The sequence below is a fragment of the Paramisgurnus dabryanus genome, chromosome 1, assembly GCF_030506205.2.
Source record: "Paramisgurnus dabryanus chromosome 1, PD_genome_1.1, whole genome shotgun sequence".
Lineage (NCBI taxonomy): Eukaryota > Metazoa > Chordata > Actinopteri > Cypriniformes > Cobitidae > Paramisgurnus > Paramisgurnus dabryanus.
The window spans coordinates 40,456,890-40,478,474 of record NC_133337.1 but is presented as its reverse complement, the minus strand read 5'-3'; the positions used below and the strand labels follow the sequence as shown (position 1 = coordinate 40,478,474).

The following is a 21,585-nucleotide window of genomic DNA, read 5'->3' as shown; positions in this document are numbered from 1 at the left end:
GCATGAGCGTGTCTGTATGTGTGCATGTGCGTGTCTGTAAGTGTGCATGTGCGTGTATGTATGTGCGCATATGTATGTGCGCATGTGCGTGTCTGTATGTGTGCATGTGCGTGTCTGTAAGTGTGCATGTGCGCGTCTGTATGTGTGCATGTGCGTGTCTGTAAGTGTGCATGTGCGTGTATGTATGTGCGCATATGTATGTGCGCATGTGCGTGTCTATATGTGTGCATGAGCGTGTCTGTATGTGTGCATGTGCGTGTCTGTATGTGTGCATGTGCGTGTATGTATGTGCGCATATGTATGTGCGCATGTGCGTGTCTATATGTGTGCATGTGCGTGTCTGTGTGTGTGCATGTGCGTGTCTATATGTGTGCATCTGTGTATGTGTGTCCATGTACACGTCTGTATGTGGTGTTTGTATGTGTGTGGATGTGTGTGCGTGTCTGTATGTGTGCATGTGCGCGTCTGTATGTGTGTGTCTGTATGTGTGTTTGTGTCTGTATGTGTGTGTGTGTGTGTGTGTCTGTGTGTGTGTGTGTCTGTGTGTGTGTGCATGTTCAAGTCTGTATGTGTGTGGATGTGTGTGTGTGTCTGTATGTGTCCATGTGTGTGTCTGTATGTGTGCATGTCTGTATGTGTGTGCATGTTCAAGTCTGTATGTGTGTGGATGTGTGTGTGTGTGTGTCTGTATGTGTCCATGTGTGTGTCTGTATGTGTGCATCTGTGTATGTGTGTGCATGTACACGTCTGTATGTGTGTGTGTGTCTGTATGTGTGTGTGTGTGTGTGCGCGTGTGTGTGTGTGTGTGTGTGTGTGTGCATGTGCATGTCTGTTTGTGTGTGCGTGTCTATGTGTGCATGAGCGTGTCTGTAAGTGTGAATGTGCGTGTATGTAAGTGTGAATGTGCGTGTATGTATGTGTGTGCGTGCGTGCATGTGTGAAAACTGTGACAGCAACACAGCTCAACCCAGAACCGTTTTCAACAAAGCTCAAGTGTGATTGTGTGTTTAAATCAATGAAGTAAAGCTTGGTTGATAAAATTTCTCGCATAACAGATTACCACAGACTTGACCGTTTTTTATTTTTAAAACCTTTGCAGTTGCTTGAAAAGGAATTAAACCAGGCCTGTGTAAAGCAGGACAGAAGACCTAAAAACTGTATTTTTGCTAAAGCACCTACATGAATTTGTATTATTTCAATAATTCAGCTTAAATAATTCATCATTAATAATTCATAGACTACATCATTGCTATTTTCTACAAGGATGAACATTTGGTTGTTGGCAATGTAATATTGTCATTTCTGTTGAAGGCTTTCTTTTTGTGGCAGTAACTAAAATTCCTGTTCCTGTTCCAAAAATAGGAAATTTGGAATTCCAAATATTCCATGTTTACATTCCTGAAACATTATGCAACATCAACAGTACCTCCAGTTTCTTGCCATCTTCATCATGCACAGACATGGTGACTTCCACGTTCTTGGGTGTCGTCTTACTGCCCTTATCAAAATCCCCCTGAACCAGCGTCACATATATATCATTCCTGACATCACCTGAAAACAGCACAGAAACGAGATCTCAGTGTGATTGATCTTTTAAAAGAAATCAGATTAAAAAGCCTTTTAAAGAAGTGAGGCAGGAATAGCACAAAAGAGGCTGAAGCAACATTTTTTCATTTTTCTAGTGCTTGTCGGTACAAATCTCACCACCACAAGGTTAGGGTGTTATGGGCAGATTTCAGGGTGATGCCATGCCATATTTTAGGGCATTCTGAGTGGTTGCTTACCCGACCAAATAATAGAAGCCCAACCTCGAAGTATTTATGATATCCTGTTCTTTAGATATATGGCTCAAGTACTAGTTCTAATTCATTCACCAAGTAAAGAAGGGGATCATTTTACACAATACAACTTCACAAAGAACTTCTAGGAAGTTCTCAAAAGTTACCTGGCATGATGATTTCTGGAAAGCCCATTTTGCGTGCAACAGCAGTGGATCGGTCCACCAGGTGAGGGAAATCTTTACGAATCTGATGAATGTCACCTGGAAGCAACTTTAGTGTCACCCACAAACCTGAAGATCAAAAGAGACACAAACACTCAGGTACTAAATCAGATCGTAATGCATTCTTGCCTTGTGTCAGGAGTGTATTAAACACCAGCATACATACAGATCATTACAATCCATGCATAATCTAAATGTATAGGGAAACTGGACACATTTATTTGTGCTGTATAGCCTAAAGGAAGTGGTTTCATTTTATTATCTCATTATCAGTCATCTACAAAACATATAATTAAGAACACTGGATTAGTTTAATTACTGACAAAATACCCTGCGGGAAGAAAAGTGACTGAGCATTTATTTCATTTTGCAGATGAAGAGATTATTGGACTGAACCAAATGTACTTTAAGGATTAAAGATGCAGCAATATCTTAACAAATAATCATACATACTTTGTTGTCACTTTTTAATAATTGTGCTTTTTTAACACACTTCTCAGTAGTCTATGAAATACTCATTCTATACTTCGTTGGTAAATGTATTCAAAATAAATTTGTTTTATTTATAAAAGCATTTCATGCTGGTAAATAAAAATACATTTTATATTATAGAAATATGAATTTTAAATATAATATCCACTTTTACAAGGTGTTTGGACACAAAATCCACCCTCACCTTCCCGTTAAACCAAAGAAGTCTCATAAGACATGCTGTTTGATTCTCTCGTTAATATGACATCACACTGATAAAACCCCACCCACAGCCACTGACTGACTGGTTATTTTTACCCAAAAGCTTGTCTACATGTGTTTGATACTTTTGTGTCAGACTGCATTTACAGGAATCAGACCTATTTGAACTGAAAGCGCTCACGGTCTGTTGGTAAGGGAGTAAGGAGCAGTAGCTCATTTACATTTAAATGTACAGACATAAAAACAGCACTTTTTGCTCCCACTCAAATAGGGGCATTTTGCATATGCTATAATAAATGATCTGTGGGGTATTTAGAGCTGAAACTTCACAGACACAATCTAGGCACACCTGAGACTTATGGCACTTTTCCATTGCATAGTACCCCACGGTTTGGTTTGGTTTGGGTCAGCTTACTTTTGGGGGCTTTTCCACTGGGTGCAGTATGTACCCGATACCTTTTTTTACGACCACCTCGGTCGTGGTTCCAAGCGACCCGAGCTGATACCAAAATGTGATGCGAAAACACGAGTGAATCGTCACTGCCAGTGTCATCGCCATAATGTAAAAGATTAGCTTTACCTTCGTGCTAGCTTGCGGCGTCTCGAGTAAACCTGTTGTCATCTGTGCTCTGCTTTAAGTTCCCAAACTCCCTTTTAGCGATGAAAAACACCCACAGGTTGAGAATCAGGAACGCCAAAAAAATTTTTTCTAGACTTGCAGTTTGTGGCGGCACATTTGCGACGTGCATGTCCGCATATATTCTTAAATGCAACTTAAATGAGGCTCAGCGGAGTGCATCGACTGACGCCACCGGTGTTTGTACAGAAACTGTCACGTGAGACAGATGAAGTGATAAACGCGATGTGCAAACATCTATTTGTGGTGGTCAATTTTAATTTTGTGGTGGACTGAGCAATAAATGATTTTATGGGAATGTACAATGACGCTCTCACTTGTATGATGTCACCGCAGTAGGCGGCGCAAATATAACAACACACCTATAATCCTTCCTACTCCGAAGTGTTACTAAACTCGATGGAAAAGCTAACCAAGCCAAAGTGAGGTGAGGTGACCCGACCTGACCTGACCCAAACCAAACCGTGGGGTACTATGCAATGGAAAGGCGCCATTATATTACATCTTGTCAAAATAAGTATAATATGTGCACTTTAATGTTTACTGCTGCAAATCAATAAAAACTGAATCAGTTTGTCTCCAGGAAAAATATTTTTCTTTAACCATGATTTTTGCAAGAATACTCATTAATTTTCACATCCAGGTCTGAAAAACCTTATTTTCCTTTTGATCCTTTGTACCCACAATGCATTGCACGTCACCCTTAGGCCATATACCACAAGTTAATCGGTCTTAATGACTCAACCTCTATTACCCTCCATGCTGTTACTGATTAACCTTCATCATAAATGATAAGAAAGGTTATGCATGCTTTAACAGAGAGAAAATAACCTCAATCTGTCCATGTCCAACTCTCGGTCTAATCTTTAAATTTACTCAGTTTCTCCAGATTTATTTCAATAACCTTTTAGCCGACATAACCATAGAGGAACAACGGGAAGCATGTGTTGATATCTGAGGCTGTAGATTCTGATATGATGTGACACCAGCACATCTATCCAGACAGCATGTATTCCTCTCATGAAGAAGCTGTTTCTTATCAGTATGAAGAAATGCGACCACAAATCAAGCGGTGACAGATGCTGAAACCCATGCATGTTAAAATGAATTCACTTCAAACTAATTGTGCTCAATAACGCTGCCGTTTCTAAGATTTCAGGCCCCTTTGGATTCCGAAATATTCTCCTGGCAGGAACTTTGATGCAGTTTGATGTTATCTGGGACAGATCACTTTTTAGATTTCCATATTTCTAACTTTGTGCATGTTTTAACTAGGCTATTAAATAATACTGTGGTGCATAACCAAATAATAACAGATGATAAACCTAAACCTACAGCAAATGACCCAAATTGTATTAATACTAAAGAATCACACAAAGGGTTTGTCCTAAACATTGCAATGCGCTAATATGCATTGCATACAGTACATAATTCACACAAAAACATTTTCAAAACAAAAAATTAAGATATTCATCGTCACATTTTCACTAATATTAATATTGTCCCACAACTCTGGATAATTTTCATTTTTCCAGGTGAACTATGACCCATAACCAAGCTTTAACCCCCATGCAACCTGGTGACCTTTACCTTGACCTTTGTGATTGACCTCTTTGGCAACGATGACCTTGTTGATGACGGTCTGGAGGAAGTCGTTCTCGCCCGCCACCCTGGGTGAAAAACGTGAGATGTTCAGCTGCCTGTGGCGAATGGCGTCATCCAACGCTAGCCTGGAGTTCACACGCGACAGGCAAAACGCCAACGGGAAGAAGAAGAAGAAGAAAAGAATAGTAGCCACAGAGAGCGAGATAAGGGTGAATGAGCAGGAGAGAAATGCATGAAGAAGAGACAGAGGGAAGGAAAACACCAAACAGTGATACAAATACCATGACAGGGACAAAAAGCCATGTTGTTAGCAAACAGTTGTGCGGGATGGGTGACAGGAGAGACACAGAGAGATGCTGTCATTTAAGAACTGAATTCTCCGTTTCACCCAAACAGTTACCCTGTGTCTCTACACACACGTCTGAAGTCTGACACAAGCTACTACAAAACGACAAACCCTTTAAAGGCATCTTAGAAGAGCACATCACTCAAAAATAAACATTTTGTCATCTTTTAAACATCTGGACTGACTTTATTCTGTAAGATACAAAATAAAAAGCTTTAAACAATGAACAATGTTGCTCTTGAAGACACAATGAAAGTAATTGTGACCCTGCACCACAATAACAGTCATAAGAGTCATAAAAGTCTGTATAAATAAGCTTTCCAATGATGTATTCTTTCGCCAAGAATATATAAAAATCTGGAAACTGAGGGTACAAAAAATATATAAATATTGAGAAAATTGCCTTTAAAGTTGTCCAAATGAAGTCCTTACACTGCAAAAAAATGATTTAAGAAAAAAAAATCTTAGTATTTTTGTCTGGTTTTCAGTAAAAATATCTACAAATTCTTAAATTAAGATGCTTTTTCTTGATGAGCAAAACGACTCAGGAAAATAAGTCTAGTTTTTAGACCAAAAATATCAAATTTAAGTGATTTTGTGCATAAAACAAGCAAAAAAAAAAATCTGCCAATAGGGTAAGCAAATTTTTTCTTGAATTTAGTGTTTTAGAAAAATGTTCAAGATTTTTTGCCCATCAAGAAAAAGCATCTTAATTTTAGAATTTTTAGATATTTTTACTGCAAACAAGACAAAAATACTAAGATTTTTTTTCTTGAAAATAATTTTTTGCAGCGTAACTACATCCACAAATGAAAGTTTTTATATATTTATGTTAGGAAATTTACAAAATATCTTCATGGAACATGATCTTTACTTCATATCATAATGATTTTTGGCATCTATAATTTTGATCCATACAGTGATGTTATTTTTTGCATATATACAATGCAAAAAAATGACTTTCTTACTTAGTATATTTGTGTTGTTTTTAGTATAAATTAGGGCTGTCAAAAGATTAATCATGATTAATCACATCTAAAATAAAAGTTTGTGTTTACATAACATATGTGTGTGTAGTGTGTATAATTAATATTTATATATAAAAACACACACAGTCATGTATATATTTAAGAAAAATTGGTTATATTTATATATAAAATATTTATATTTCTATATAATATAAATTATATAAATGTTTATACAGTATATAAATGCAAATATTTCTTAAATATACACATGAATGTGTGTGTATTTATATATACATAATAATTATACACATTACACACACATATGTTATGTAAACACAAACTTTTATTTTAGATGTGATTAATCACGATTAATCTTTTGACAGCCCTAGTATAAATATCAAAAAATTCTTAAATCAAGATGTATTTTCTTGATAAGCAGAAAGACTTAAGAAAATAAAGATCACATTTAAGTGAATTTGTGCTTAAAACATGCAAAAAAAAAAAAAAACTGCCAATGGGGTAAGCAAATTTTTCTTGAATTAAGTGTCTAAGTAAAGTTAAAGATTTTTTGTAACCCCATTAGCAGATTTTCTGGCTTGTTTTATGCAAAAATTACCTTAAATTTGATATTTCTGTCTAAAGACTAGAGGTGACCCCGAAAAGTCGAAGATTTGATGCATCGATAGGAGAAACCTGATTCGTCAATCTTACAGTAAAATTGTTGCAGATGTGTTATAAAATAATGATCATTATGTATAAGGGTGCACCATTATTCGATTTTACATTTAACAGCTTTCTCCAGGTTAATAAACCACTGAGAAGGAGTTGTCTCTTTGTTTCTGCAATTAAAAAGACAAAGTTGGCATTTCTGGCTATACTTTCGTAATTTTAATAATTTATTTATTTGTTTTTATTATATTTATAGATTACTTCGGGTCTTTCTGATTTAACTATTTGTGGCTTATTTGTGTACAGATTTGTTCTCCACCTTACTTGGTTCTGCCTTTATGTTTTTATTTTTTATTTATTATAAAGGTAAATTCTGATTTAATTTTAAATGTTTGATTGCTTTTCGGTGTATTGATGTTGTGCTGTTGCGTGCTGGCATGTGTAATTTTGCCGAATGTGCCAGGTGCATTGTGTCATATTTAGGAGTTCATCAAACTAAACATCAAAAATAGATTTTTTTCGATAGGTATAAGGTTTTAAAATGTATTTAAAACAGGGTGGTTATCTTGTCAAAAGTTGAGCTACAAAACAGGTAAGCTGTTCCTGAAATTTCCGTGATGACACGAAAAATATCTGGACCTATATGCCTGACACGATTGTCTCTCTTGTGATTTAATATTACGGTTGGCAGTGGAATTTAAATCTTGATCAAGATGCATTTTCTTGTTTAGCAAAATAACCTAAGAAAATAAGTCTAGTTTTTAGACAAAATATTAATTTAAGTTAATTTATGCATAAAACAAACAAAAAATATCTTCCAATGGGGTAAGTAAAAAATCTTTTTTTTAATTATTCAAAAAATTCAGAAAGACTTGCTAACGCCATTGGCAGATTTTAATTTTTTGCTTGTTTTAAGCACAAATTCACTTAAATTTGCTCATTAAGAAAAAGCATCTTGATTTGAGAATGTTTAGATATTTGTACTTAAAGACAAAAATAATAAGTAAAAAAAGTCATTTTTTGCAGTGTAGCTGTGCAACTTGGTCCAGGGTCACAAATACCAGAAATAAGGTGTAATGATTTTGCTCTGTTGCCAAATGAATGTAGTCTAGTTCACTTCTTTTATAAATCCATAAGTTGCCTAAATAAAAATGCAAATGTGGGCAGATGTTATCGAACTCCAAAAGCTAATAAATTGCAGCAATCAAAGCTTAAGAACACTTAACAGTCATTTGGATCATTGTATGACACATTAAAGCCATTGTTTGTAATTTGTAATAGCATCTGTCCATATTCACATACATTATACTGCATCCTTTCATGTTCCACAGAGATTAAAAATGACAAAATATTTATATCCGGGTTCAACATTTATTTTACACACTACACACCTTCTTGCATTGATAAAGCTGCTGTGTGAAAGAGTTAAAGGGGGGAAAGACTGCAGTCTGATCAGATTTAGTCAAGTAGAGAGCATAAACAGGTGAATGATGGCGAATCCTACATGGTTGCCGTACAGATTAAGAGCACAGGCTGTGTATGCATCGATGTTTGTGTAGTGATGTTTGCACACATACCATTCAGATGACAGCAGAAATGAAGGAAGATACAGACATACAGGCACACTTGCATGCTTTTGAACGTTCACATCATATCCAAAAACAACAGGCATCATAAACTACGCAATACCTTACTGATCAGCTGGTATCAAAAATGACTCCAAGAAAAGGAAAAATGTGTAAAACAGGAGTCTCCAACAGGGTGCCCGCCAAAGCACATTCTATTAATAGTCTCAATTGTAATATTAATTACATATTTTTATATTAGCTTGGCTTGGTTTACGTATGTTAACATTTTAAACAATACTAAAACATAACAAAAAGTAAAATAAAAAAAGTAAAGCAAAAAAGTTTTGAGTAGACTACATAAAAAAGTAGCCCTCCAAATTGTTTTATCCATTGTGGTAACCCTTGCTCACAAAAAGGTTGGAGACCCCTGGTGTAAAACATTTTGAAAACTTTAAAGAATACGATGCACATACATGCCAGATGCTCATGTTTAATATTGTCTGGTGAGGTGGTCAATCGTGAAGACTTTTCACACCAAGTGTTTCAACACATTAAGGGGAGAAAGTGCACATAGTGATGCATTCATCATGCCACAAATCAAACTTGGTGTGAAGCACTGTTAGTTTATTTGCTTGTTAGTCAGGGGAGAACATTTCTACATCTCTACCAGATTATTCATGCTCCATTTTGGCAATTTTGGCATTTACTTTAATTTTTTTATTTACAATCTATTTGAAACTGCTGTTGATTCAGACCTGTGTTTCTACAGGAAAAAGAATTAATGGGAGATTTTAAAAGTGGAAGTTTCCAGAAGCTTTCTGCACACCTCTGGGATGGCAACAGTTAATGAATTAAAACCCCAGGGAATCAAGGGAATCAAATGTTAAGCCTTTGGGAAAACTCAAGAGTTTAGAGCTTGTGTCCAACTTAACTGAAGAACGTGTGGTTACATCATTAGCCTGAATATTTTACATTTAATACAGATACTTCTGCACTTCAAAACATGGATGGAAATGATGAGATTTTGTATTTCCCAGTATGATCTGAGCTTCGAGCTATTTTACTGGCTCGGTTTTAATCCCTAGAGGGCTGCCTACCTAGACACCATTTCTTTGTGATTTATTTCTTTGTATTATTTTGCAATACAGAGTATTTATCCCATCACATTCAATTCAGACTGCAATCTCACAACTTGGGTAAAAATAATTTCTTTTGCCACCAGATGAATACAGTGGCAGTAAACATACTTTATGTTTATGATGCCCAAAATGATGTATATGTAGGGGCTCACAAGGTTTCTGATGCGACATTGTGTTGAAATTCATTATGGCTTTCTTGTTTATTGTGTAATGAAGTCACACTCACGGCTGGAATGGTATGAAGTGTTGTTTATCCTCATCGTCCATTTTACCCGTGATGATGTCTGTTACGTCCATAACTGTGAGAAATTAAGAGATTTTAGTGAAGAGAGGATTTAACCTGTAAAAAATCACTGAACGACAAACATTTTTTAAAGCAATTATTTTGATTGTGAGGACATTTAGTCAAACATTATCACAGAACACTGTAATGCTGCACACACCAAAAGCTAAACATAGAATTTCTCGCTCTAGATTACTTGTGGGATTTAACTTCGTATCATGCACATTTTTCACTGGAGCTTAATATATGCACTTGCGCTTGCATCATTTGCACAAGTTTATTCATGACTTTGCATTGACTTTGCATGTAATCTACTTGCGCAAATTGTTGATTTCGTGTTGAATCGTTGAAAAGCACAGCCTCATAAAATTTTCTACTTTAGTTGAATATTTTAAACTTGCACAGATGTGTTTGAGGTTAATAGCGCTTTGCGGCAATCATGCTGCGTCATTCGCATCGCTCCATGCAAATTCTTGTCTATTTGCGTCTGTGCACTGTCTTTTGCGTTTATGTAGTCTACTCGAGTTAAATTCGCTTCTGATATGTACGCAGCATAAAACCAAAACACTCGCTACGTCCAAAATTGCTACGCCCAAAACACTCCCTACGCCTAAATACTTCCATACTATATAGTAGGCTAAAAATCAGTATGCAAGGTAAGTAGTAAAAAAAAATGCTGTATTATATCCAAACTGTTGGGTGGATTCATTTAAATAATCTCCTCCAATAAATGTTTGCTTCTGAAAAGGAAACTCCTACAAATGCATATACAATAATGTAATGTAATTTTTTACGGCGTGTCTTTAGTAAATCGTAATAGTAGTTGGTTTAATAGCATGAGAGGTATTTGCGTTGGTAAATCTGGCCTAAAGTGTGCATTCAAAGAACATTTGACTTAATATAAACTGAGGCGGCACCAAATTCAAAAAAATATAATAATAACTCAAATAAAAATTCAGGAATATGAAAATTTCTTTTGTGAAAGAGCCAAAACCTTCTAGAAAACCTGTCGACCGCTAGCTACTACTGATTGAAGATTTAAAAATCTGTCCTAAAAAGCCCTTTGGGCTCATGTACAGACGATTGTTCAGGTTTAGATTGGGTTTACGGCAGGCAACAGGAAACTGATGAGCTATAATGGAAGTGTTGGCTTGTCTCTGAGGTAGACACATTAAAGGTGACATTGCACATAAAGATTGTGTCTGTACCCGCCTCACCCACATACGGCCTCTGTTAAAGCTCACGTAACACACGCTGTTTCTGCATTTCTGATATTAATCTGGAGTACCTATGGAGTAGTATGACATCCTTTATATCTCTGAAGAGTCTTTAGTTTAATCAGATTTATAAAAGAAAGATTAGCTTTACCGAATCTTTCCGATAACGTACGAAAAAATGAAGAAGGAGGAGTTATAACACGGGAGGAGCGAGTACGAGTCATGCAACACTATACAACACTGTTTTAACTTATGATTCACTACATGTTCGTGTCATTTATATAATATACACGCGCCTATTTCCAACATAATACAGAAGTCTTACTTACCGCGTGTAACTCGTCATGAAAATCCACCGCATCAAACACACACACGCAAAACTCCGCTGCTAATCCGGATAATAAACTATATCCATTGTTTCCATAAGGCTGGATGTCTTCTCCTTACATCCAAAAACACACTTCTTGTTGTGCCATTGTTGACTTTTGAAATTAAACAAAGCTGAGTGGCGTGATAAGCTGTTAGCAAGCTCTAGCGTCTCCCGCTGACTGACGGCTGGGCGGGGTTTTCCAGGGGAAGTTTTCCGGCGGAAGCCCATATAAAGAAGTGATACGTATCGAAAACCCCTGAAACGTCAGTTAGAACCGTAATCGAAAAAAATTAGCCGAAACTTGTACGAACCCTGGCGAAGTGCATTCGGCACAGAAATACTCTGAAACACGCCCAACTGCATTTTTGACACTTTGCCTACATTTAGCATGAGGAAACAACTCTATAACTGTGTTAATAAGTCAGAATGCTTGAAATACCATTAAACCCCCCCTTTAATGGTCTTACAGATAGAGAGATGCATTCAGAACAAGTGTTTGATGTTGAAACCAAGGCTGCATGTCTCATCTCTTTCTCCTATTTCTTCTTTTTGTTTCCATACAGAACAGAGGAACGCCGCTCTTTTATTCATGAGACTAAAGTAGCAAATTCACCTCACAACAGCAGAACTCCTCATGCAGGCACTAAAGTACATTTTTACATTTTTGTGTAAAGAAAAATGTAAGGGTTCTTGTCCCAAACCTCCGGCATGATGCGGCAGTGGTTGCCAAGGTGTTGCTATGCAATTTCTTATTGATTGTTAGTGCATTGATACGTGAATACTAAGCTTTTGCCACAGCCTTAAAATAGTCTGGGTTATTTCTACTTATACCACGGATCTGTTGACTGCTGTATTCTGATTGGCTGAGAAATGTTCTGTGGTTATGCATTATTTTTTTGATAACCGCACACCTAAAATGTCTTAAAAATAGACACCAGAGCAATGTTTGTGGTAACCGTGGTATAAAGGGAATAATTGACTCTGGTCCTTTAAATTATTTGAAAGTAAATGCACACCCACGGTGTAACGGCACTCCACTTTCCGTCGTGCTGCATTACCACCTTGGGTGTGCATTATTTTCTTTTTTTGTTTTTTTAAATGTTTTAATTCCAATAAAATTGTATCTATTATATAGTATATCCTCAACAGAATCAGCCATGTCTGGCTCTCTGTCAAGGGTTTTTTCCTCCTAGGACTTTTTCCTCCTGACTAAAAAAAACAGGAGTTTCTTTCTCCTAGAAGATTTTTTCAAGCCCTAGGGAGTCAGCTGACATTGGCTTAACTTAGAACCCTTTTTTATACGTTACATTATTAGTACGCGCGCTAGTACGGTTTAATCTTAGCCGCTGTACTCTGCCGCTTATGTTGTCCATCGATTTTTTGTGTTTTCTCCTGCATTTGCTATTGAAAAGCTGCTTTGAAACAATTAAACAATTGTAAAAAGTGCAATATAAAATTAAATTTTATTGAAAAAAAATTCGACCTATGGATGGGTAAAATATGGACATTTAATGTAATCTAGGTTAATTTAAGCCACCAGTTGGGTTTGTTCATTTTACCTAACCATGAGTTAAAAACTACCCTACATTTTTAATGCATATAGTGATTTGGACGACAAGTATGCGCAACAGAAAGTGATGCTTATCTTAACAGAAATATTACAAAAATCCATTACACAAATATTAGGCTACACTCCAAAAAAATGCTAGGTTACTTTCAACCCAGCGTTGGGTCAAAAAGTGACGAATCCAGCCCGTTTGGTTGTAATTTCACCTATGCTGGGTTGGATGTTTCAACCCAAAATGTTGGGCTTTTTGAGCCAACGCTGGGTTGAGAGAAAATGTGCATTTTTTTAGAGTATAGTTTATTTTAACTTGGTCAAAATGGCAATTTATTTACATTTATGAATATGGCAGATTTTTCAAGCATATGTTTTTTGAGTATGTGTGTTTTTCCTGAGATCACAGTGCCCTTCATCATATCTGTGTACAGGCCATATTCGCTTTGAATGCATCATTAATGAATGCAATGCAACCTATTCGTGTTATACACATGTGAGAGTTTGTCGGCATGAGCTGTGAGTCACAACCAGTGCATCCTGAATGTAAACAAATTAAAGCTCAGCCTACAGAACACCTGCATACAACACCTGCATCCATCTGCAGAAACCGTAATTAAAATGACAAATATCCTGGAAGGGTCTGTCACAGTTTGAAAAAGATCCCATATTGAAAAATTATCATTTCATAGTAGTAATTACCAAAATGCTATTTCAGCAAACACCGCGGTTACCACAGTACATTTTGTAAAGTCCAGGTGTACCGAGAGTGTTATGTGGGAGAAATGCAGCTGTACCTGCAACACCGAAGGGTCTGCGCAGACCTGACGTTAATTTTTTGGCATTGTTGTCTCTCAGCTCCATTCGGCCCACTCGAACAATCTGACAAACGAAACTGATTTTTTCTCTCTTCAGATCTTCACTCCCCAAATCCTAAAAAGACAAACACAAACAAGTATAAAAACTATCCTGCACAATTGTGTACCAACAAGACTTAAGCAGTGGGATTTTAAACAATGTGAAAACTATCTAGTTAAACTCTATTCGTTTTTAACTAACCGGGGAGGCAAATATCGATCTAAGGATTAGGAAAGTGTGTGTGACGATTAAATTGTTTCTAGTAGCATTTGATGGGTTCGGCATTTCTTCATGATGTAGGTTTGTTGGGAGACCAAAGGATTCTGGGAAGTCAAAGTGACCCACAACAGCCCTGTGGTCATTTAACCAATCACCTCAATGAGAGCAAACCCATATGTGTGGGTGCAAATATGTACAAATACACACATACGCACACACATATCTAATGTAAAAAAGCACAATAAAGCACAGCTACAATCTTTAATAGAAATGCATGAGAAAAACAACCACGTGTAATGATTTAACATTAGCTATAACACAAAAACAATTTCACACTGCAGGAAATTAGTTTTTCTGTTAAAGTACACAAACCCACACGCAACCAATATGTGTAAGCATGCAAGGCGGACATGCTCTATAGAGCTTGTGTACAGCCATCAGCTTGTTGCCCTTTACAGCTTTAATGATGGCGTTTTCTGCAACAATTTAACTACCAATTCTACCCCTCGCCTAATGAGCAGGAATTAAAGTGACACCCAATAACGCACACATTGCTCATTAACAAACAATGCAGAAGGAATCAAGCCGTAACCAAAGCACTTATATAATGGCAAGGCTTCAGCTGTAGATGAAGCATCATATCATTACAGGAAGAATGATGCGTGCACTCAAATCAATGACGTATGTCGGTCGTGCTATATGCGGCTTTGTATTTATTGCACATAAGTGCATATGTGATATTCATTCTGAAAGAAAAAAGCCACCCATCTAAACTAAAAGTATTAGAAAGGTCAAGAATTGCCCTAAGATATTCTGGCTTCAATCTAAAACTAATTTCGTGTCACTTTACGTAAAGATTTTAGGACAATACCAATTGAGAGGCATTTAATATATACAGTATATAATATCTATACTTTATAAATTGTGTGTCACACCAGTCACAACACTTTTACTATTACAAATTCTAATTTAAAATCTTGCTTTACATAAATCTGGTGTGTTACCACCACAATTACCCATCCAAATCTGTGAGAGGATACATAAGCATTTAAATATATGTTTTCCTCCCTATAAGTCATGATAGCCCGACGTGCAGGGCGGGGATGCATTTTGATAGCCCGACTGCAAAGCACAATGAAAGCGATGTGTTGCAATGCGTTTTCCAGGTGCGTCCACGAAATGTGAAACGCCCCTAAGGCTCACCGGAAAAAAAAGCACTTATCTCCACGTCAGCACCTGATGTGTGTAATCAACGGCCGCGTGATGTCGACCAGCGTAGCGCAAGCTTAGGGTTCGGTTCGGTGGAAAAAAAATCTACGATTCGGCCGAACCCGAACCCCGTCAAAAAGCCCAGTATTCGGCCGAATCCGAATCCTGGATTCGGTGCATCTCAAAATTTTCTAGCAGGTGTTACACTGGGTTCACATCAGCCGCGTTTTAAGGTGTCAAAATCGCGTCTACCACGCCTAGTTTGCCTCTTGAACAGTTTGAGTTTACTCGCTTCATTCGCCCGTGAAAGCCGGCCGTGAAATTTACATTTACGTGGAAATTTGCGTCATGGAAGGGGCTTCTGCGACTCTACTCGCTTCCTGTAATCACTTCACTACTAGAGCAAACTCCTGATTGGTTAACGCAACGCATTTTTCCGCCGAAGTTAAAATTTTTCAACTTGTGCGTTTGCCACGGCAAAGCTCAATTCGCGAAACTAGACGTGCGAATGAGGCGGAATCGCGTCCATAGACATATACACTAGATGTCGCCTTTGTGGTTCTAAGCATGCGTCAAAACCGCCGCCATCTTGGAACAGGGGTCTTGTAATAGGAAGTAGCTATGTAAAGCTGGTATCTCCACCTGTACTTTGAATTCATGGACTATCCCGGACTTTTATGCTGCGTATGGATGTTAGGCCTACTAGTACTATGCATTATAGTTAGAAAAAGTAGAATTTCATAATATCAAAACTTTTTTTTTTCTGTACTCAATGCTAAATACATGTCTGACTGCTGAAACGAACCAAAAGAAAACCAAGAAAATCGCATTCATGACGATTTATGGTGATTTTATTTCCGTTACACCATTGCCTACAATGACGCTGATGCAGAGTTCCCGTTTCAAGATGGTGGCTCTATTTGACACATTCAGTCCAATGAACTGCCGCGTTGCGAGACTTCCAGACGCGCATCAACGCGTCTTCATATTGACTAAACATTGAAATCACTCGCGCTTGAGGCCTCTACCGCGGCTGGTGTGAACGCAGCATTACAACAAACCCTCTGTTTGTTACAATGAACCCCACCTATAGGGTAAGTTGTCACGTTTGCACTCCTGTCACTCTGCACTATATTTCCTTTAAATTATTAATTGTTTCACTTTCTCAGCAAGCCTATACTGAATGCATAGTGCATACTAGAGAATACAGAAATAAATGTAGTGGAGTTATACATACAGTGAACACAGCACGCAGGTTATGAAGCTGATTGATGTCCTTCACCAAACCACAACTCGACCAGCGTACAAGATAGTTTTCACTGCAACCATAAAAAAACATGACAGTAGATATATCATGACCTTGTGATTAAAACAAAATTATTTTACTTTTGCTCAACTGTAACACATATACTCGAGGATCTGCCAAATAAGTGACTGTAAATATATCATTTTATTTTGACTCTTTTCTTTTACATCATAGGCTTCAGTTAATCCTCAAACTTGTGCAAGAAATAAAGTACTAACTTACTACCCAACCATAACCTATAAACAAAAGAGAAATAAGCAAGCCCTTAAGTTAATCCTGGGGTTAAACCTGAAATTTACACTAAACCTAATCCTAAAAACTGATTGGCTGTCAGAAATGTTGACAAAGAAACTGAAATAATCATATTTAGCATACACATGCTGTTGCAAGAAACCACTGTGAACTACGTACAGGGTTCAAACGTTGCGGTTCCTTGGTAGTGGTGGATGTGAAAGATCACAGATCACTTTAAATACTATAAAAAACTCAAGACTGTTGTGTTATGAATATCATATGATTAGTATAATAAAATATCAGTAAAACAACTATTGCAATGTAATAATTTTATGTAATTGACCTCACAAGCACATGTATCCAAGCGTGATGCACAGACAGACCTGATAAACTTGGACTCGATCGGATCATACAATGACATCAGCACTTCGGCGTCTTCTCCAATCTTGCACACAACGTTTTTGAGTGTGACGAACAGGCCGAACGAGGGCGTGGAGGCAAACTTCGCCTGTCTGCTTAAATCCGGGTTCTGCTTCTGAGATTGCAAAAGAATACAGACATTAAAAACATCACCTCAGACTGCACAATTAATATGTCACACGTGTTTTGTGTCAAATGTAATGTCATTCAATGAATCACATACAATCTGCATGTGATGGAAGACACCCACAGGTTTACACCATATTAAAGAGATGAAGATATAATGAGAAAATAATCATTAAAAGAACATGAAAATTGTAATAAAGTCAATGGAAAAGTTTTATGCTGTGCAAAAACACAGCAGTGCAAAGCAGTTTATTTGACTTGTGTACGCAGACGTTGGACGCATGCGCATTGCAACAAAATGCAATTCATCTCTTCGGCTACATACTACATTCTGCTGTACGTGCATGTGCAACCTAGCATACAAAGTATAAAAAAATCCTGCAGTGCGCATACATTGCGTGCATACTATTTTGATGACGAAATTTGCATCACATGCACTATACGCAGACCCTGGCATATGCATGAAACTGGACTATACTTCTAGATTTATTGTTGGCTTCTCTGACGAAATATTTAACAATCCCTCATTTGTAAACTTTGCTTATACTCGTGCTTGGTCTGCAACGCAAGCCTCCGCTGATCACGCGCACCTATCAACAAAGGACGGGGCATTTATAGTTGACACACTCGCTGTTGCACTATTCTTTCAACCGCCAGGTGGCGACGCGAGCAATCAAGTGCACAAAGAAGAGGAAAGTCGTCGTCGTCTGCTGGAACAACCATGGTGCTTGTATAATCAGAGCTTGATTTGATATATATATATATATATATATATATATATATATATATATATATATATATATATATATATATATATATATATATATATATATATATATATATATATATATATATATATATATATATATATATATATATATATATATATATATATAATTCTTAATCATATGTAAAGAATTTGTTTTTTAAATGGTAAGGTTTTCATACTTTAAGTTTACTACTACTTTTAGTCAGATAAATGGTATTTGTATTGTTGTGCATGGATTGATCAAAGAGATACGTCACAGGCTTGCCTGTTCGGCCAGAATCGCCTCGAGGTCGGTCATTTTCGGACGCAGAGCCGCACGCGCAGTTACAAAAATTGCAGTGCACAACTCCACCCAACGCGCACGACCGCCCAATTCCACGTTGACGTCATTTTTGCCGCGTGCACCAACGCGTTCATGCGGACGCATCGAGTATAAACATAGCTGTAGGTATGGGTTAACTCTCTGCAAGTATATCTTTATAATAGTGTACTGTGTATTTTCATTGTGGTGATTAGCAGAAAACATTTGCTCTTAAACATGTTTGATTTACAAACACTACATTGGCCTGTCAGTAACTGTACATCTGCTCAGATGAGTTCTCAATGCTTCAGTGTCCCATTGCATGCTGGGTAGTGGTTCAGTCTCGCTCTCTGTTCCTGCATCATGTTTCACAAGGCAAGGCGTTTCAAAGCTGTGGTCGGGGACTTTTGCTCTGTGGTTTAGTGGCTTAACAAATGTCAAAGACTCGAAATAAATATGACAGTACTGTTATAACCAAATGTGTTAAGTAAGTCACAGTGCAAGATGATGGAAATAACTACATAGAGAAGGGCTGAAATGTGTGAAATAAAAATACAAACAAATTTAAATACAAAAGTTACTGCTTGTATTTTCCTTTTTGTTGACTCGGTATGCTCGTAGTTACAATGGTGTGCTATTGTTCAAAAAATAATAATGTTTTACCTTTTCTTCTTGGATTCGTGCGTCGATCTGTTTGGATGCGGTTTCGTGTGCCCGGAACAGACTGATAGTGCTGGTGAGATCAGGATCCAAAATATTTCCATCTTTATCTCTCACTACCAGATCCAGGTCCAGATATCTGCCAACCACAAAAAGAGAAACAAAAGACCAGAGAGAAAAACTGCTTTACAACAGACAGTGAAAGATTAGATGAGTAAAAGCTTGTAAACATTAAATATATTATGATATTTGATTGCTGTCCTATTATTTTCCACTGTTAATGTGATTTGGATAAAAACATCGACACTCAAAATGGATGTAATGAAGAAATAATAGCAACTTTTTATACAGATATGAATGGTGCTTGACATAAGCTCAGGTTCTTACTTCAGTCTGTGAATTTTTGCAACCATATAATTTTTTGTGTGTTTGTCTGAACACTTTGCAATATAATAGCACCATTTTCCTGCACCAGCTGTACGACTGGGATATAATTTATATCCTTAAACCAAACACAGGAGCAAGAGTTGGCACCAATATCAATGCTGGAAACAGATATTACTGAAATAAAAAATACTGAAAATAAAGATCTTTTACTGGGCATCACAGGTGAGAGAACCGATAATGGAGAACTGAGAGCCGTGTATGACGTGTGTGTAGCTTTTCACAGAAGCACACTAGAAGCTTTCTGTCAAGTGTGAAATTTACTGTCACATATCTGTATTCACTTCCTCATACCACACAACACTAAAATACACAGGAGCGCCACTGTGAAAGGTAAATGATGACACTATCACTAGTAGTTTGCCTGGGTTGAATATCATGAATCAAGAAAGGTGAAGGGTACCAACATTGCATGTGTCACCAAACAGAATAAAAGAAATATTCATTAATTATACGTCTTGGGGTGCACGTTAAAGGATTAGTCAATTTTCTTAAAAAAAAATCCAGATAATTTACTCACCACCATGTCTTCCAAAATGTTGATGTCTTTCTTTGTTCAGTCGAGAAGAAATTATGTTTTTTGAGGAAATGGACTTTAATGAACCCCAACACATAATAGATTTAATGCAGTTTAAACTTGCAGTTTCAAAGGACTCTAAACGATTTCAAACGAGGCATAAGGGTCTTATCTAGCGAAACGATTGTCATTTTTGACAATAAAAATAACAAATATGCACTTTTAAACCACAACTTCTCATCTATCTCCGGTCCTGTGACGCGCCAGCGCGACCTCACGCAATACGTCATCACGTCAAGAGGTCACGGGTGACGAATGCGATACTACGCCCCAGTGTTTACAAGTGTGGAGAAAGAGGACCGTTCCGACGTTGTTGTATGTCGAATGATGCTGATAAATGTCTTTGTGTCAGTTTATTGTTTAAAATGGTCCAGAAATGTGCATTTCATATATGTAATACGTGACCTTTCCACTGCATTAAGCAATGATGTGAGGTCATGCTGGCGCGTCAGAGGACCGGAGATAGACGAGAAGTTTAAAGTGGTTTAAAAGTGAATTTTTTTTTTCTTGTCAAAAATGACAATTGTTTCGCTAGATAAGACCTCGTTTGAAATCGTTTAGAGTCCTTTGAAACTGCAATTTTAAACTGCATTAAACTGTTAAGTGTTGGGGTCCATTATAGTCCATTAAAATGAGAAAAATCCTTAAATGTTTTTCTCAGAAAACATAATTTCTTCTGGACTGAACAAATAAAGACATCAACATTTTGGATGACATGGTGGTGAGAAAATTATCTGGATTTTTTTAAAGAAAATTGACTAATCCTTTAAGACCGGTTAGAAAAGTTGCACAAAAAGTCCTGCTTGATCCCAACTTGTAATGCACTGAACGGCACTTTGATAAAATCATCTGGAAAAAGTGTAATGTAAATATGATTATAGATTATGCTTGTTAATGCACAACTCTCCACATTGGTTGCATGGAGTCGTGCGTGGTTGTCAGGGACCCAGATTGTTGCTAAGCAGATGTAAAGATAATCTGGGTGAACTATTGCACATTGCTATGTGGTTGCTTAGTGGCCTAATTTCTCTTTCTTTCTTTATTTATTCTTCACATTATTCCAGCATCTATGGCTAGAACTAGTTAATACACACACAAGTTGGGGAAGGGGCAAATTTGTATCTTTAATATACCTAACTTGCATGTTTTTGGTAGCGGCCTAATTAAAAAAGCCTAAACGCATTATGCAAAGTCCTCTCCTTCCAATGATTCTCTTTATTTTTATTATTATATAATTTAGCATTTATTGAAAAAAATTCACACACTATGTTATCATTCACATGGGTAGAACAAACAGTGTTGGATGAGTTACACGCTAAAGTTTAATACTTTTGGGGTCACTGCTTTCTTTGAATCCTTAATTGCAAGTAAAAACAAATGTAATAGTGATGCATCACTAATTAATAA

General features: G+C 37.0%; 1 protein-coding gene across 4 annotated transcripts in view; it reads right to left on the bottom strand.

Moving 5' to 3' along the window:
• The window catches only part of dock1 (dedicator of cytokinesis 1), a 286,009-nt gene that overhangs the window by 219,991 nt on the left and 44,433 nt on the right, over nt 1–21,585 (bottom strand). For 2 of the 4 annotated variants that reach the window (XM_065260710.2, XM_065260711.2), the window contains exons 7-14: nt 19,161–19,296; nt 17,265–17,416; nt 16,579–16,660; nt 13,853–13,988; nt 9,854–9,926; nt 4,923–5,062; nt 1,946–2,071; nt 1,427–1,551 (exon numbers count right to left, since the gene is read on the bottom strand). In XM_065260710.2, the coding sequence (XP_065116782.1) occupies nt 1,427–1,551; nt 1,946–2,071; nt 4,923–5,062; nt 9,854–9,926; nt 13,853–13,988; nt 16,579–16,660; nt 17,265–17,416; nt 19,161–19,296 (970 nt within the window). The remainder of the gene's footprint in view (nt 1–1,426; nt 1,552–1,945; nt 2,072–4,922; nt 5,063–9,853; nt 9,927–13,852; nt 13,989–16,578; nt 16,661–17,264; nt 17,417–19,160; nt 19,297–21,585) is intronic. The other 2 variants (XM_065260712.2, XM_065260713.2) reach the window with 1 other exon arrangement.